General features: G+C 38.9%; 1 protein-coding gene across 6 annotated transcripts in view; it reads right to left on the reverse strand.

The window, feature by feature from the left end:
• TRIP4 (thyroid hormone receptor interactor 4) overlaps positions 1 to 19,683 on the reverse strand; it is a 53,883-nt gene that overhangs the window by 16,400 nt on the left and 17,800 nt on the right. For 5 of the 6 annotated variants that reach the window (XM_045810668.2, XM_045810666.2, XM_045810670.2 and 2 more), the window contains exons 8-11: positions 17,341 to 17,467; positions 13,725 to 13,912; positions 7,683 to 7,807; positions 6,256 to 6,347 (exon numbers count right to left, since the gene is read on the reverse strand). In XM_045810668.2, coding sequence (XP_045666624.1) covers positions 6,256 to 6,347; positions 7,683 to 7,807; positions 13,725 to 13,912; positions 17,341 to 17,467 — 532 coding nt within the window. The remainder of the gene's footprint in view (positions 1 to 6,255; positions 6,348 to 7,682; positions 7,808 to 13,724; positions 13,913 to 17,340; positions 17,468 to 19,683) is intronic. The other variant, XM_087856861.1, reaches the window with a different exon arrangement.

Raw genomic sequence — 19,683 nt, forward strand, 5'->3', positions numbered from 1 at the left:
TTAAGTGATTGATTCTACCTACATAACACCTCTTACATCTGTCCCTCTCTTGTCTAATTTCACTGGCATTATCCTAGAACAGACTTTTAAAAATATCTTGACCCTGGAATGACAACTGCCATCCCATTAGTCTCCCAACTTCAGGCTCTCCACTGCAATCCATCTTCCACACTGCAGCCAGATCTATTTTCCAAAATCAAGGCCGTGGTCACATTCCAAACACCCCTCCTCCATTCCACAACTGACTACAGAAAAAGTCTTACCTCTAAAGCCTATCTTTCAAAGCTATCTACCATTGGACCACAACATACTTTTCCACTGTTGTTTGCTGCTTCTTCCTCTTCTTCACCCATACTCCTCTCTCAACAAACTGGTTTGCTATTATTCTCTGGACAGGCCCATAACTTCCCACCTCACACTTGTCCCTCTCCTTGGAATATGCTTCTCAATCAACTAAGGAGGAAAACCTGAACAGCAATCCCAATTGAACCATTTACTGACTAACAGTACGCAAGTTACTTTAACTGAGTCTTGAATTCCCTCATCCCTAAAAGAGGGGTAATGATACCTTGCTTGAAGGCCTATGTGAGGATTAGAACATACATGATAGGTCTGGTACATAACAGCTGATCAAAAAGTGATAGATTTTATTATTACTACCCTTCAAAGCTAATTCAAAAGCCATATTCTTCATAAAGGCTTTTGGGATCCCTCCTAACTGGAAGCAACCTTTCCCTCCTTTAAATTCCTCAGAGACGCTCTACTTTTCAAGACAGTTATCTTGCTTTTTATTTTGTATTTGTTTGTTTACATCCATATTTTATCTATTTGGTAGTCTTTCAAACATTCTGAGGGAAGAACCCATGGCTGATTCACCTTTTTGTTTCTTTTAGTGTCTAGAACAATCTGATTTATGGTAGGCACTCAAGTATTTATAATAATACTTAAGAAAATCTTAAGAATTTTATGTTCATTTTCAGGGGTGCCTTGGTGGCTCAGTTAGCTAAGTGTCTGCCTTCAGCTCAGGCGATGATTCCATGTCAGGCTCCCTGCTCAGTGGGGAGTCTGCTTCTCCCTCTCTCTCTCTGCCTCCACTTGTGCTCTCTCGCTCTCTCAAATACATAAAATCTTTAAAAAAAAAAGAATTATATGTTCATTTTCAGATGAAAAGCTAAACATTAAAGAACTTACATAAATGCATAGACAAGTGTTAATATTTCCCTCCTCTGTTCAGGATAAGTACAATAGAAAGTATAATGCTTTCTAGATTACTAAAAAATATACATGGTTGTCCTCAACTCAGCATGTGGGCACTTGACACTCAGGTTATAAAACAACTGCAAAGACAGTCTGTTCTGACCTAGAAATTCTAGTAAATATTCTAGTCTTCATGAAAATTCTGAAAATACATTCCCTGTTTCACTCAAGTGAGCTGTGATTTTAAAGAACTGCCTAGGGTTAGGCTAGTTGTGGCAGACAGACAGTTCCCCTCTTTGTTGGGTCTCTGACACAACCCTCATGATCCCTTAGAATACACATTTTTAGGTTTATAAATATGCAGGTTTTCTCAGTACAACAGAGAGGACATTTTCACATTTTTTTAAGGTTTTATTTATTTATTTGTCAGAGAGAGAGAGAATGAGAGCACAAGCCCGGGGAGCGGCAGACAGAGGGAGAGCAGGCTCCCCACTAATCAGGGAGTCCGGTGTGGGGCTCCATCTAGGACCCTGGGATCACAACCTGAGCCAAAGGCAGATGCTTAACCGACTGAGCCACCCAGGCGTCCCCATTTTCACATATTTTAAAAGAAAATTTGCAGAGGCGCCTGGCTGGCTTAGTAGAGAACACGACTCTTGAACTCACAGTCGTGAGCTCAGGCCCCATGTTGGGCACAGAGCTTACTTTAAAACAAAGAAGGAAGAAATTTGGGGAATTTAGGGACTCTGCATTTTTCAAAGCTAATGCCTGTTTTGAATATTGATTTTTTCCTTCATCCTCTAATTTCTCACCTCTCAGACCTACAGACAACACATTGATGATATCCACACATGATTTTTACAAATCTTCATGAAGATCTGTTTCACTTGGATACCCTTATAGGAGAAAGAACAAGTAATACTCTCTTCCCCACTGAAGACTTCAATTCTATTGCTGATGTCAATTACATAGACACCCAGCAGAACTGCTTCAGTATAGTTCTTTAAAGATAGGGTCTTGGCGATTATAAAAACCATAAGATCAAATGGACTGAAGGGTCAGTAAGCTGGCAGGAGAGGAATGGATTTAGTCAGAAGAAACAGAACAATCAATGACCTTGGAGATTTCAGACAAATCAGATTCTCTATTGAAGGCAGAGATATAAATAGCACAAACACAACACAGACAAGTAGAAACAAAAGCCACCAACTCAACTTTCTGTTTGAAAACTTGTTAGGTCTAGAGAACTGTTCAAACCACAGCTGCTAATGGTTATGGATTTGGCAATCAAAATGTCTTTGTTAAAAAAAAAAGTTTTAACTGCCTTACTATTGAGGTTACAAACCACAGCCTTGATGCATTGTTGCAGTCAACATCCTCCCTGCTGTTTTTGAGAGCTTACATCTGCTGCTGGCAGATAAAATGCTGGCAAACGGCATGGGTTCCTTCCAGGGGAATACAGGAGAAGTTGTAACTAGATGGCTCTCATCTACCTTTCTCTTTTGAGTTGAGCCCACAGCCTTTTCTGTATCATTCCTACCTTGTCTAGGTTGATTCCCTGCCATTACTCAGGAGGGCTGAGGGTCTAGCGGGATTTTTTTCTGGCACAAATTAGCCATGCCAGCCATACTACTCTTAGAAGATAAAAGGAAGAGGACTTCTTAGCTCAGGGCAAAGCATTTTTAGCACATATTTTTAAAAATCAGTTAGAGTATAGTGTACTTGATTTTAAACAACCACTAATAAAACCTTTTCTGTTTTTTTTATTCTTTTAAGATGCTAAATGATCACACTATGCCCAAAATAGTGAGGGCTTAGTATATTTTAACTTATCAAAGAAAGGCCAGGAATATGAGGTCAGGAAGTAAGTTACTGAGTTTCTTTGCGGAAGGAAAAAGTTAGGAACAAGATGGAGAAGTAAAATGTGGTCCAAGTCATCTAAGGAGATTAGCTTCAGTTGAAATAAAAATTCCTAGATCTACACCAGTTTTCACAGAAAATATAATTCAGCTGGGTGACGAGAACTGAGTGTGAATATGCAGAAAGAAGACATAGGTCAAGAAACCGATTCCTGGATGATTCTCCCTCGTGAGATGACCTATGAGAATAAAAGAAAACCAAACATATGTAGACTAGCACTTTCTAAGCTGTATATACCACAAGATACCAGTTCTGCAGTATGTAACTAGGTAGTGTGCATGGGGTGGGGAGAGGGGATTTTATGGTCTAAAAGTTTTTGGAACACTGTATGTTATACCCACTAGATGTATCAGAGTCATTATGCACACTAGCATATTAAGGGCTCTGAAAAGGTCTGCAGTAAACAAATACATTTATTTGATACAAATACATTTTCCAAATGTATGTGTCCATAGAGAATGACCTCCTCTGTTTTTATGCCTCCAGAGAACACTTATGCATAGAATAGTTTGGGAAATGCTAGTCTAGGGCTATTACTCCTAAACTTTCAACTCATTCTTACAGAAATGAGAGTAAGGTTTGTAAAACAGGCTAGGTAATCACATTTCTTACATCATAGAACCCTAGGTCAGAGACAGGCAGATTACCAAGGATGCTTGAGACATTTTCTAAAAGGCAGCCAAATATCAAAGCTACAATTTTTAAAGATCCTTACCCAATAAATAATCCCCAAATAGGTCTAATATAAATTATGAATCCATTCCTGAGATACCCCCAAACAAGAAAAGAAACAGTGGAGGAAAGCCCTAGAAAAGCTGACCAAAGGGAAAATGAATAAGGGATTCCTGTATGATGAAGCCTACTGGCTTCCAGTGTTTGGGGATACTCTAATGTCATACATCAGGGAAATTCAGAGGGAGAGTTGCCAGGACCTCCAGCTGGGAACATATGGGAGGATTCCAACATTTCTATGTGCTGCCCTCAGCATCCTCAGGATAAAGGACAAGAATCTAAGCTTGAAGAGGAGTATCATGCTGACCTGAAAGAGAGGTATCTGCGAGAAACCAAAAAGATTTGTTTTGTTAATTACATTTCTAATTCCCATAAACTTTGCTATACTCCACAGACTAGGATTACAGTTTCCTACCCTTCTCTACACAAACCTGTGGCAGAAAGATTGGCCATCTAGGGGGCGCCTGGGTGGCACAGCGGTTAAGCGTCTGCCTTCGGCTCAGGGCGTGATCCCGGCATTATGGGATCGAGCCCCACATCAGGCTCCTCCGCTATGAGCCTGCTTCTTCCTCTCCCACTCCCCCTGCTTGTGTTCCCTCTCTCGCTGGCTGTCTCTATCTCTGTCAAATAAATAAATAAAATCTTTAAAAAAAAAAAAAAAAGAAAGAAAGATTGGCCGTCTAGTGATTGAAATCAATTGACCCTGTATCAGATGGTGGTTTGCTTGATCGACACTTAAGAGAATAAAGGAAGGCCTTCACCAAACCCCACCACCCACACTGCCAGATGCTCCTGAGTTCCCTTTTAGAATGCAAATATCCTACGAAGAAAACATATTAATGACATATTAAGTTATACTAAGCTATTAATGACTGTGAGAGTCTTTAAAACTATAAAGCCTGGGGTGCCTGGGTGGTTCAGTTGGTTAAGTGTCTGCCTTCAGCTCAGGTCACCGTCTCAGGGTCTTGGAATTGAGCCCTGCATTGGGCTCCCTGCTCAGCTCCCTGCTTCTCCCTTTCCCCCCGCCCCTCCCCTGGCTCCTGCGCACACACTTGCGTGCATGCACATGCACGTTCTCCCTCTCAAATAAATAAAATCTTTTTTAAAAAAAACAATAAAGCCAATACCAATGTATGGAATTTTTATAATTTTTACTTCTAGACTGAAAAAAAAAGGGAGAGGAAGAGAGCAAAGAAGATCCTGGAAAAATGGGTGAAAGACGCAGACGCGCAGGCACAAGAGTGAGGAAAACAAAGGGCCTCCATATGTCTATGGTTTTGCCTAGGTTTGGATTAAGTAATACGGGTAGAACAAAAGGCTAGGGATCAAATTCATGCCAAAATGCATGCAATGTCCTCATATATATAAAGTAATCAGAGAAGGGCTGAGGAGGCGATCCACAAGAAAATGAAAGACAGAAAACTAAAGGGATACTAATGATTGGTTAAAATCTATGAGGAAAAGGTAGAGAGAGTAAGATAGATAGGAACAGTTTTTATAAACAGTAATAACTATTCAAAGGCAAATGAATTTGGAAAACAATTTACTGAGAAAAATGAAACTGCAGAACATTTTCCTAGGCACAGTAGTTGCCTAAAGCAACTGTTGAAGAACTTTTGGATTTCTGCTGGTCTGAACTTAAATATAATAAATAAATATAATATATATAAATGTTATATATAAAGCTCTAAATTTCAGGAGTTCTCCAATTAAGCTAAAGTCCTTCAGCTCCCTCTGCTGTTCAAAAATGAACACCAGTTGCGTCAGTTCAATCTTCAGAGATCAAAATAAAAATACATACCTACATATGTGCATGCACGTGTGTGTGCACTCACACACAAGCTCACACGCACGCTCACACACACACACACTCACATGCACGCTCACACGCATGCTCACACACGCTCACACACACACACGCTCACACACACACACTCTCTCTCTCTCTCTCTCTCACACATACCCTGACTGCACAGTCCAGGCAATCAGAATTCAAACATACTTGCCTATCATGAATTCTCTGGCCTGGACCAAATGTTCCAAAATAATAAATCCTATCATTTCCACCATCTAACTGAAATAATTTAAGGGATAATGGAGTTGTTTCTTTACAAAAAGCAGCAAGGTTTTATGAAAGGATGAGGACTCTGTACTCATTAGCCTGATGGGGGCAACAGCTTGTCATGCAGAAATGTACATGTGTCAGAAACCAAAACATCACTAGTTTTTCTGCTTCAGCCCTGATCTTTTTTCTCTTCAGTATTTCCCTATGAAAAGATTATCCTCGCATGTCTAAATTCAGTTGCTAACACCTTACTATCTCCATGACATTCTATGTTGAAGGATCTACAAGTCAACTATGGTAGCAAAACAGGCACATGTCCAAGAGAATTATTCTTTACTCACCTGATCCTTAAACTCCTTCTGGGACAAGCAGTCAATGAGGTCCACACAGCCCAGAAGACAACCTGATGGATAGTCGTTGGGAAATTCCACATCTGAATCAAGAATAACGGAAGGATCATATAAATTTCCTTTTTTGTGAACCTGAAACTCACGACTCTGTTTCCAATTCTGAACAAATCGCTTTCTCTATTATCTATTTGTAGACACAGAAAAACATGATGTTTTTATTTAGCACAAATGTTTGTATTTTAGCAAAAAATTTAGTGAGTGGCTGGCTTAGTCCACTATCCACATCCTAAGCTATAAAAAAAAAATTACCCATACACCATCAAAGTTCAAGGTCGATACAACTTCAAACAAATCAATTCCACCTATACTCAACTGGATTAGCCTTGAATTTGGTGGTGATGGGTTTTGGAAACAAGCTATAGGTGTGAAGAGAAAAAACAAAAAAATGTAGTAAAAAAATATAAGAGTGACAGAACATAAGGAGTTAGGAAAAAAAAAAAAAGACAATTTCAAAACAAGCCAGTCATATCAGTCAAAACAAAAATGAGCTTTTAAGGAAACATGCACTTTTGATTCCCAAAACTTTGGTGTCCTAAAAACTTTTAAAGGTAATTCTGTAATTATCCTCTCATTCTACCTTCAAAACAACTGTATGAGTTAGATTAAGAGGAAGAAAAACAAGACACCTAAGGGTCAGAAGTGGTTTTTTGGATCCAAACTTGATGTGCTTGGGATGATTCCCAAAATACACTGCTTAAGTCAACCAACTCTGACCTGTCCAAATTCCACAGCAGATGTCTATTTAGGTCACTCCCCCAAAAAAATTCTTACTGTGATTGTTCTTCCCAATCTAAAAATCCCAGAGTCTATAGTAGTCATTTTGCTCTCACAATTTAAGAAAGAAAGAAAGAAAGAAAGAAAGAAAGAAAGAAAGAAAGAAAGAAAGAGAAAGAAAGAAAGAAAGAAAGAAAGAAAGAAAGAAAGAAAGAAAGAAAGAAAAAAGAAAAGAAAAGAAGGGAAGGAAAAATTTCCTCGGATGCAATTAAAACTGGCTCAAGTCAGTTGAGCGTCCGACTCTTGATCTCAGCTCAGGTCTTATCTCAGGGTTGTCATTTCAAGCCCCACGTTGGGCTCCATGCTTGGTGTGGAGCCTACTTAAAAAAAATAAATAAATTAAAACTAGTTGGTCGATTTCTGGTGTTAGGAACTGTTATTTTTATTTTTATTGTTTGGTGAATTAATGCTTTGAACAGCGTCTATAATCTGCCACTAAACAAACATACACAAAGATGAAAGTCCTCTCACACCCCACCCCCAGAAAAAAGAAAGTCGTAGGAAGAAGGAAATGAAAGAAGAGGAACGTCAACAATGACTTCTCTCCATCAAGTAATACTGAAAGGAGAGTATATGGCTGTTACCTTTCCCACGAAGAACACGATATGTAGTCTGGAGTTCTGAGACTTCTTGAGGGGAGGGTCTTTTGGCTGTGGCTGCTATCCAAAGTCGTCCTCTGTGAGGAGTGTACCAGCTTCTGCCCTCCACCCTTAAAACAATTACAAATTTAGTGGGAAGGATATAAACTGTAGTATGCCACAGGATCTCATTTATTTATTTTTTTTAATATTTATTTATTTATTTAAGTGACAGAGAGAGACAGCAAGCGAGAGAGGGAACACAAGCAGGGGGAGTGGGAGAGGAAGAAGCAGGCTCCCAGCGGAGGAGCCTGATGTGGGGCTCAATCCCATAACGCCGGGATCACGCCCTGAGCCGAAGGCAGACGCTCAAGGACTGCGCCACCCAGGCGCCCCCAGAGGATCTCATTTAATACAGCAAATCATCCAGTTGAACCAAGAGACCTATAGAATATATCTCACAAAGAGGGGTATTTGTGTGAAAAACATACAATACCCTTCACTGGAGTGATGGAACCGAGTTTTCTAGCTTTTCCTATTATCAGAACAATACAATTTGGGTGCCTGGGTGGCTCAGACGGTTAAGCATCTGCCTTCTGCCCAGGTCACGATCCCAGAGTCCTGGGATTGATTTCTGCATCGGGCTCCCTGCTCAGTGGGGAATCTGCTTCTCCCCCTGCCTGCCACTCTCCCTGCTTGTGTGCACGTGCTCTCTCTCTCTGACAAATGAATTAATAAAATCTTAAACAAAAAAAACACACAGACAATTCAAGTCTTTCAGGTCCTACTTTTTACCTGATCTCTGTAACTCAGAGTAGCTCTCAGTAGCTCTTTCACTAGCCCTGGGACTTCTACCACCCAAATCCTACATTTTTTTTTTTTAAAGATTTTATTTATTTATTTGAGAGTGAGCAAGAGAGAGAGAGAAAACATGAGCGGGGGGGGGGGGAGGGGCAGAGGGAGAGGAAGAAGCAGACTCCCCGCTGAGCAGGGAGAGCCATATGACACATGGGGGGGGGGTGCTCAACCCTGGGACTCTAGGATCATGACCCGAGCCGAAAGCAGACGCTTAACCAACTGAGCCACCCAGTGCCCCCAAATCTTACATTTGCAAGGCATGTAAGTTGTTCCACAAAAAAGGAAATCCTTGCTCTTCTTTGAGTCAAAGGCTAACCTTTTCTTGGAAGCTTTGTTAATTGTCTCTAACCTAACAGAAAAATCCTCACTAACACACAAATCTCTAAGACTAGTACTTTTATAATTATTACTTAATAGAATTTAAGTAAATGAAAATACTTATCTTCTTCACTCTTTAAATTGTAACCACATTCATTTATATTTTCTAAGTATTCTATAAAGGATTATGTTCTTTGTAGATAATTAAACAACTTGACTAGTTTGAAAGAATCTTTAAGTGGAATAACAATGCATTCAAGAGAATTTAATTACTCTCCAAGGATTACCAAAGGATGTTCCTAGGGGAGGGGGAAATGGGCAATATGAGTGAAGGAGAGAGGGAGGTACGAGATTCCAGTTATGGAATGAATAAATCACGGGAATAAAAAGCAGAGCATAAGGAATACAATGATACTGTAGTAGCAATGTAATGGGACACGTGGTAGTTACACTTGTGGTGAACGAAGCGTAATGTATAAACTTGTCAAATCACTAAGCTGTACATTTGAAACTAATGTAACACTGTGTGTCAACTGTACTCAAACAAAAAATAAAAGAAAAAGAAAAAAAGGATGTTCCTCTTTTAGTTCCAAACAAATGAAATAAGTACGTTGGTAACATACCCCTATTACATTATTCTTATAATGGAAAATAGGGAATTTCTCATATTCTTCATTTTCCAAGATAGATGAATTGAAAGAGTGCCAGGCACATAGCAGATGATCAATAAATGAAGAATGAATCATTAGCTTTCCTCTTTCCACACTAAATAACCTGAAGGGTTACTGAGAAAATGGTCTCACAAATATGGCAGAACCACCCATTTTATTTCTGTGGGATTAGTTATTGTGGTCTCATCTGTTCTTTTCAGTAACAAAATCTGAATAACACAGATCCAAAATAGGATGAGAGAAATGTAAACATTCTGATTCTCTCAGCAGAAGGCAAGCTGTTTAGTTTTCTACTTTGGAAGATGGAGAAGATAACCAAATTGTAGACAACTGAATGAGAAAAACAGGTATCTGAGGGCCCAGCTGCCCTGAAGCAGAAGCAGATTCACGTGCATTTGTTCTAATGGCACTACACATACGAACTATAAAACAATTACAAGCCAAAGCGAGAAGGCCTGACCTTCAAGAGGGGAGAAAAATGGTAATGCACCTTAATGAAGCAGGGAAATCATAGCTAATAATGAAAACACCACAGTAGAAATGACTGATCCTAAGTGCCAATAAAAAATTTCTGTCAGAAGAAAAGTGATTGAAGCTTACATAGTAAGAATGGAAATAACACTTAAAAAACTTGAACTCTAGTTCCATCTCCGCTACAAATTAGCTTTGTAATTCAGAGAAAGCTACTTTACCTTTGCTTACCTAAGTGTCTTCATTTGTGCAAGACTGTAATAATACTGGCCTAATCTATTTCATAGAGCTACTACTTTTAAAACAGTAAAAATCTATTTAAATATAATGTATTATTACTGTTATGAGTTAGGACACTGCCTAGGCATAGTAAATTCTAACAGACAAAACAGAAAGGGGAAAAAAAGATAACTGCACCCCCACATTTGCTGTAGCCTTATTTACAACAGCCAAGACATGGAAACAACCAAATGTCCACTGATGGATGAATGGATAAAGAAAACATAGGGGCGCCTGGGTGGCTCAGTTGTTAAGCGTCTGCCTTCGGCTCAGGTCATAATCCCAGGGTCCTGGGATCGAGCCCCACATCGGGCTCTCTGCTCCACTGGGAGACTGCTTCTTCCTCTCCCACTCCCCCAGCTTGTGTTCCCTCTCTCGCTGGCTGTCTCTCTCTCTGTCAAATAAATAAGTAAAATCTTTAAAAAAGAAAAAAGAAAGAAAAAAGAAAATGTGGTATATATGCGCAGTGGAACATTATTCAGCCATAAAAATAAAGGAAATTCAGCCATTTAATTTAAAACATGGATAGACCTTGAGGGCATTGTGCTAAATCAGACAGAAAAAGATAAATACTGTATGATCTCACTTATATGTAGAATCTGAAAAAAAACAAACTCATAGATACAGAGAATAAACTGGTGGTTGCCAGAGGTAAATGGGTGAAGATAGTCAAAACTTTCAGTTATAAGATAAGTAAGTCCTGGGGAAGTAATGTACAGCTGGTGGCTACAGTTAACAATATGTATTGTATAGGGGTGACTGGGTGGCTCAGTTGGTTAAGCATCCAGAGGTCCTGGGATAGAGCCCCACATGGAGCTCTCTGCTCAGCGGGAGCCTGCTTCTCCCCCTCCCTCCGCCACTCCCCCCTGCTTATGCTCTCTCTCTCAAATAAATAAAATCAACTAATTAAATTTTTAAAAATACTGTATTGTATATTTAAAAGCTGCTAAGAAAGTAGATCTTAAAAGTTCTCATGACAGGAGTACCTGAGTGACTCAGTTGGTTTCGTATCTGCCTTGGGCTCAGGTCATGATCCCAGGCAGCTATTAGGCTCCCTGCTCAGTAAGGTCCTGCTTCTCCCTCTCCCCATCTCCCCACCCCCTTAAATAAATAAAATCTTTTTTAAAAAAAGTTATCATGACAAACAAAAAATTTGTAACTATGTGAGGTAATGGATGTTAACTAACGTTACTGAGGCGATCATTTAAAAACATATACTTTTTTTTTTTTACGATTTTATTTCTTTGACAGAGAGAAAGATAGCAAAAGAGGGAACGTGAGCAGGGGGAGTGTGAGAGAAGCAGGCTTCCCACTGAGCAGGGAGCAGGACCCTGGGATCATGACCTGAGCCGAAGGGAGACACTTGATGGCTGAGCCACCCAGGTGCCCCTAAAAATACATACTTATATATCAAATCATTATACTGTATACCTTAAACTAATATGTTATATGCTAATTCCATTTCAATAAAACTGGAAAAATGAATATGTTGAAATGATAAAGTGAAAGAAGTAAAACAATATATATTACTATCTCACTATAGAACAATTTGCCCAGGAAAAAAAATATAAGTGAACCCTCTAAAATGCTAACAGTAGCTGTTTCTTTTTCTTTCTTTCTTTCTTTTTTTAAAGATTTTATTTATTTATTTGACAGAGAGAGAGAGCACAAGCAGGGGAAGTAGCAGGCAGAGGGAGATGGAAAAGCAGGCTTCCCGCTGAGCAGAGAGCCCAACACGGGGGCATGGGGCTCAATCCCAGGACCCCGGGATCACAACCCGAACCAAAGGCAGATGCGCAACTGACTGAGCCACCCAGGCGCCCCTAACAGTAGCTGTTTCTAAGTGGTGGGATTATACATGATCTTTTTCTGGCTGTTTTACTGTATTTTCCAATTTTCTATTTATATTTACAAAAGCAGAGAAAAAACTATTTTTTAATTTTTTAAAATATTTTATTATTATTTTTAACGATTTTATTTATTTATTTACTTAGAGAGAGAGAGAGACAGCCAGCAAGAGAGAGAACACAAGCAGGGGGAGCAGGAGAGGAAGAAGCAGGCTTCCAGCGGTGGAGCCTGATGTGGGGCTCGATCCCAGAACGCAGGGATCACGCCCTGAGCCGAAGGCAGACGCTTAACAACTGAGCCACCCAGGCGCCCCTTAAAGAATTTATTTTTAAGTAATCTCTATACCTAATGTGGGCTCAAACTTACAATCCCAGGACCAAGAGTCACATGCTCTACCAACTGAGCCAGCCACGCACTCCAAAAAAACTTTTTAAAATTGAATTGAGAAGAAACATGAAACCATACAACAGTAAGTTCTGACCATCATTAATAGGTACAATGACTCAACTTCGTAATACTTCTATTTAACTTTTACTAAATCCTGCACTTTTTTGTAGAAAAGGAATTTGTGGTAAAATAGTTTCTTGATATGGTTCCTCAGATTAGTAGATAGATATATGATAGAAAAACAAAACCAGAGCTGGGCTGATGTATTAAGAAATTAATAAATAGGTATAAAAACTTTGAATTTCAAATAGGATCAAATCATTAATGCTGCTGAGTGCTATAATACAAAGGCAAAGCCAAGTCTTGTCAAGAGACTTTCTTCCAGGGATGCCTGGGTGGCTCAGTCGGTTAAGTATCAGCCTTCCACTTGGGTCACGGTCCGCATCTGGCTCCTTGCTCAGCAGGGAGCCTGCTTCTCCCTCTGCCTGCCACTCCCGCTGATTGTGCTATCTTCGACAAATAAATAAAATCTTGAAAAAAAAAAAAAAGCCTTTCTTCTGGGGCGCCTGGGTGGCACAGTGGTTAAGTGTCTGCCTTCAGCTCAGGGCGTGATCCCAGCGTTATGGGATCGAGCCCCACATCAGGCTCATCTGCTATGAGCCTGCTTCTTCCTCTCCCACTCCCCCTGCTTGTGTTCCCTCTCTCGCTGGCTGTCTCTGTCGAATAAATAAATAAAATCTTTAAAAAAAAAAAAAAAAGACTTTCTTCAAAGATGAAAAACTGGTATTCTATTCTTTGTTATGAGTAGGAGCCTCTATTTTTCTAACCTCGGTTTTTCTTTTAAACTACTCAATAAAAGCACTACTACCAAATCAATAACATGAATAGATTGCTGAAAGTTCTATGTGAAGAGTATTATAAATCATCACTAGATTGGGGAAAATGAATTCTAATCCAAAAGTTTTTTTCTTTTTTTTTTTGAGAGAGAGAAACAGAGAGGTTGGGGGGGGGTAGAGAATCTTAAGCAGGCTCCATGCCCAGCACAGAGCCCAACTCAGGGCTCGATCTCATAACCCTGAGATCATGACCTAAGCCAAAATCAAGAGGTGGATGCTTAAGCGACTGAGCCACCCAGGCACCTCCCCAATTCATAGTTCTAAATCAAGTTTATGTCACTGTAAAATCTTCCACTGCCAAGACTCATTTCCATCCTTACCTTTTGATCCCTCTGACAAGCAGAGAAGCCCAGGGCTGATGCATAGAGAGGCACCAGCCACCATCAAAGCCTTCCTGAAATTCTTGGTCCTGGATTCGCAGCTGGTGCCGATAGGAGTTGAATTCTACTTCTGATCCTGCTGAATGGAAAGCCTTCTTCTGTGAGGCTGCACCTGTCTGGTCTATCCACTACACAAAAAAAGAAACCAAATATACAGTTCTGTCTGACAAGGAAAGAACCTGGGGTAGATATACAAAATGAGATGAATGCTTATAATGAAGAAATCACACTGGGCACAGTTTTCTTAAAGTTTATCTCATCTTTGTCTGAAACATGGCCAAAAAAGTAGTAGGTATAAATTCAGTAGGAGTTGCAAGTATGATAACAAAGTCCCATTTTAAAAGATAAGTAGAATGTTGAAATCTTCATACATAGCTTCCTAATTCTAGCAATAATACAACTAGTAGACCAAGTACGAGGTCTGTAATTATTCCCACTTTATGCTTATTAATGATCCATACTGGATTCCGGACAATTTCCCAACATCATTTCATCTTCAACATTCTGGTCCACATACTTTTCAAGTGCTTAGGGGCAGTGTCACATGCTGGCATCATGATAGAGCCACACAGATACCATCAAGGGCAGCTGTTCTATTGGAGGCATGACATATTTTCTTATCCCAAAATGAACTTGTCCCTTAAAAGACAGGACGGAGAACTACTGAAACAAGGCTCCCATCACACAAAGAGAAGAGAAAATTAGAGGATAGAGGTGATAGAGCAAATTGATTCATCCTGGCAGTAGTTCTGTCACAGAATGACAAAGGTTAATGTTTCTTCCAGAACAAGAAGACTGAAGGCTCCAAAATATATATATATATATATATATATATATATATATATATATATATATATATATATATATATATATAGGGCCTTTATTAAGGTGATAAAGTTTGGGGTTAGTTTTCTTAACTTTTTATTTGGTGATTTATAGGGGAAAAAACTAGAGTGGTAGTTCAGAGACTCTAAACAATCATTTAACATCTAACAGTTTCAGTTTTCTCAACTATAAAATGAGGGGGTTGGACTAAATTAATCTCTAATAATCTTTCTGTAATAAAGTTTTATGATTTTAACCAACTGCATCATATCTTTAAAAAATGAAAATTTATTGAATACTTGACTATGTGAAAAGCACATAAAGTATAGAAAAGATACAGTTCCTTCTTTCAAGGAACTTATAACCCTAGTGGAAGACAAACACATAAATAGCTATCCAAAACCTAAAGCAGAATAAATACTACATAGGGATAGAAGTCCTTAACCGCGAGTACCCAGAAAAAGACTCGTCCTTTACAGGGGAAATAAGTGATTTCATAACCATGTTGGTGTCTGAACAATTCTGAGGCTCACAAACTCTGTTTTATCTCTACTACAGCTCTAGTTTACATTACCTTTTTCTCTATTCCCACAGCCACTTTCCTAAATTAATCTCTTATCTTTCAATAATATTATTATAGACCCTACTAACTGGTCTCTTCATCTACATTTTTAGCCTTTACATAACTCTCTGCTGCCCTGCTAGTGTTACAACACTAACCTGGGCCCTTATTATCTCCCCACTGTACTACTACAATAACCTTCTTAGGAATTTCCTTGTTTCTAGTCTTACTCCTCTCTCCAGTCTGTTCTCTATACATGGAAGTCATGCCAATCTTCTGCTAAAATTCTTTAATGACTTCTCTTTGCCTACTTTGAAATAAAACCAGACTCCTTAGCAGGAGACATAAAGGCTTTCATGGTAAGATGCTGCCTACTATATGGGTTGAGTAGTATCCCCCCCTAAAATTTATGTCTACCCAGAACCTATGAAAGTGACCTTATTTGGAAATAGTCTTTGCAGATGTAATCAAATTAAGAGGAGGTCATGCTAGGCTAGGATGGACCCCAAATCCAATGACTGGTGCCTTTATAAAGGGAAGAACACATAGAGACAAAAACATATAGGGAAGAAGGCCATGTGAAGACAGAGGCAGACATCAGAATGATGCAGCTACAAACCAAGGGATGCCTGGGGCCACCAAGAGCTCGAAGAGGCAAGAATGCATTCTCCTGTAGAACCTTAGGACGGAGTGCGTGGCCCCGCCAACACTTTGATTTTGGCATTATGGAACCGTGAGAGAATAAATTTCTGTTGTTTTAAGCCAACTAATTGTGATACTTCGTTATGGTTGCCCTAGGAAACTAATACACCTACTAGTCCATCTTTTTTTTTTTTTCATCTTAACTTTTAACAATACTTAGTTACTTCTGGTTCTACCAAATCTACAATGCTCCTAAGCTGCCGAGCCTTTGTATATGTTGTACCTTCTACCTGGAATTCCCTCCCTAGATTTGTCTCATCGGAAATTGTTATTCATCCTTTAAGTCTTCTCTCAAACACTATTTCTTTGGTGACTCCTCTAGTGCATTTATGAACTCTTTCCTGAAGTCTTACTCTATGCACAACATGTGTCTATCATTACAATTATCTTTTTTTTAAATTGAAGTATAATTAACATACAGTGTATTTGCATCTATCTTAAGGAATTGAAATTATTTGTATCCAAACACATCTTCCCAGGAAATCTGAATTCCTGAAGATAGGAGCTGGGCCTTTGTACCTTTTAATTTCCTAGGACCTGACAAGGAACCTGGCATGTATACAGAGCTCAATGAGTATCTCCAGTTAGGGTGCCTAAAGCACGGCTCTGATTGCATCTCTTTGCATAAGAACATTCTATGGCTCACATTTACTTAGAAAACAAAAACGCTAAAACTTCTTAAATATTTAAACTCTTTAGTGATTTGTTTCTACTTAACTAAACTTACTCCATTTCTCAGGATAATCCCTTTGATAAGTACTATCTAAGCAGCTAAATTCATTTTTCCATAAATATACAGGCCATACTTTCATTTACCCATGTTTTATTTCTAGAGTTCATTCTGCTTGGAATGTTTTTTCCCTACCATCCCCAAACATCCATTTTCTTGGATATTTACTTTTAACGAATAGAGCTTCCCTACAAAAGCCTCTTTTAATTCTCCTCGACTGGAAGTACTGTTTCCCTCCTCTGGGTTTCCACCATACTTTATTTCTACCTCTATTAGTATTAGAGCTGCTTATGTAATCTTTTCCCCTACTAGCCTATGAGTTTTTTGAGGATAGAAGCAGTATATAGTTTATCACTTACTACTACGCTTGCACATAGTAGACGCTCAACATGCGATGGAAAAATGAATGACAACAATGAACGTAAAACACCATTCCATGGGACTATCCATATTCTATAAAAGGTAGAGAAAGAACATTAACAAAAGGACCATGGGACTACTGTCTAAATATGTTACTTTAAAAAACTGTCTCTTGGGAAATACTCGGAAGATAATACAGGTTAACTTGTTAGAAGTGCTGCAAAAAATTTAAAAAAAACTGGGGCCAGAAAATATGGTTGGTGGGTGTGTTGAAAGAGCTGATTGTTATCTAAAGCCTATGAAATAGGCACACTTGAAAGGAGAAATATCTGGGCCCAAACTCTTCTCATTACCAGTTAGAACAAAGGTCCACTAACCTGGGGAGGGGACTGGTACAGGTTGGGATTCACCAGAACTCCCAAAGGCTCGTCAGAAGATCTATCCAATTTGGTCAGTGGTTGGTTCAAGGTTCCACTGGCAATTGCCTGTATTGTCTCATCTAGTCTGTGATAACAAACCAAAGGACGTAATAATTGGTAATGTTCTATGCTCAGAATATCCTTACTTACCACAACATAAAATCCTTCAACAACGATAAAATGTGAAATTCAGAGGGGTCCATGGCTGATCTTCCCTACTACCCACCACCAACTTCCTTCTCTTCACTCCAAGAACCCTAAGGAATATGAGTTATAGTAAAAGTTCCAGAAAATAGGTAGGGCATACTACAATCATTCGTCTGTTTAACAAGATCTCTAAAAATGCCAAGATTAGAAAACTTGCCTAGAAATAGTCTGACCCACAGAAGAGTATTCGATAGCAGCCTATTTACTCAACACATTCAATTACTCCTCTGCCCACTCAGGAGTCCTCTCTACTCCTCCATGCTGACCTGGATTCTATCCTTGCTTCAAGCCCCAGAAGTTCTAATGAGGCCCTCTACTGGCCCAGCACAAAAGTGCTTACTCCTTTCTCTGAAGTCCTAGAACACCTACTATTTATTTAAACAGTCACTGAATGCATCCCTTGTTATCCTGTGCCTATGGTGTTTGGTATTTATTTTGGCTCTAAACTCACAAAAGAATGTGATGATTATTCATTTGAAAACTGTAGAACTAATCCTACTGGTTAGTAAGACATCACAGGTCCTGCAGGAACTGTATCTTATTCCACTTGATACCTCTACGTTACTTGCTGCTGTACTCCATGTCCCTGGCAGATGCCTGACAGATGTTTGTGGATAATGACAATTGTGAGGCACTACATAATGAAAAGCTTTTACCAGTAGGAAAGGCCAATTAAATACAATTTAATTGAATATAGTTAAAGAGATATTTGTTAGGAACCTCTGATATGCATGGCAACTTAAAAGTGTGAAGGAGGGATGCCTAGGTGGCTCAGTCAGTTAAACATTGGACTCTTGATCTCAGCTCGGGTCTTAATCTCAGAGTGGTGAGTTCAAGCCCCCCACTGAGCCCAGCATGGAGCCTACTTAAGAAGAAAGGTGTGGAGGACATGGTTCTTGCCTTCAAGAAGCTTTGAATCTAAATGGCAGGTTTAAGACAGCTATGAAGATGACAAACAAAACAGAAGGATGTAGCTACTACTATGATACAGTTATTACAATTATTGCTATTATCATCCCACATGTTGTACCAAGTAGGTAGATATTTCAAAGGCAAAGACTGGAGGAGAAATTTCCAAACCAAGGAAAAAGCAGAAACACAGGCATGAAGATAAAAGAAAAGAAAAAGAAAAAAAGAAAAGAAAAACAAGAATTTTTGAGGGAAGAGGTGAGTCTAAATAAAATGGAGGGGAGAGACAGTGGGATCTGAAGGAACAGATTTGAGACATAACAAATGGGAAGTACATCTACAACTCTAGAATCTATAAAAGAAGTAATACAAATAGCTAATCAACACATTTTTAGAATGTTCAGAATTACCAGCATACAACCAAAGCAAAGAAATGTGAATAAAAATTTTGATGAAATAAATACCATTTTTCATGTGTCAGAAGGGCAAATTTTTTTTTAAATGTTGAGAAAGGGATGAAGAAACTAGCATCATGCTATCTGGTAATAGCTGACAAGTCAAAAAGTATGCATAATTTAAGATACAGTTTGAGACACTGTCCAATTTCACTTCTAAAAGGCTGTACCATTTTTAATTGAACATAAAAATAATTTTATTATTATAAAGGCAATTCATAACTGGAAAATAAAAATGGGGAAAAAATTAAAAATTCCTAAACCCATCACCCAAAAATAATCTTATTTTTTTCTTTCTGTCTATGTATCAAGTATGTAATAGGTGAGAACAAATAATTATTTTGTAGTGGTAGAATTTCTTTTATGGAGATAAAAACCTTTGCTTAGGAAAATTCTGTGATGGATTTGCCAGATCTGAAAGAGAAGGCCAAGGATTGGACCTTGTGGAAAGCATTACTATGTTTACCAATATCCAGTTGTGTGTGTGTGTGTGTGTGTGTGTGTGTCTGTGTGTATCTGTGTGAGTGTTTGAGAAAGAAGGTGGGGGGGGTGGAGAAAGAGAAAGAGGGATTGAGGGAGAGAGAGAAAGAAAGAGAGAGAGAATAGCTAAATCATGGAAGGAGCCGAGATGCCCTTCAACAGATGACTGGATTAAGATGTGGTCCACGTATAAAATGGAATATTACTCAGCCATCAAAGAGAATGATTTCTCAACATTTGCTACAACATG

The sequence above is a fragment of the Ursus americanus genome, chromosome 28, assembly GCF_024610735.1.
Source record: "Ursus americanus isolate L20-20 chromosome 28, mUrsAme1.1.p, whole genome shotgun sequence".
NCBI lineage: Eukaryota > Metazoa > Chordata > Mammalia > Carnivora > Ursidae > Ursus > Ursus americanus.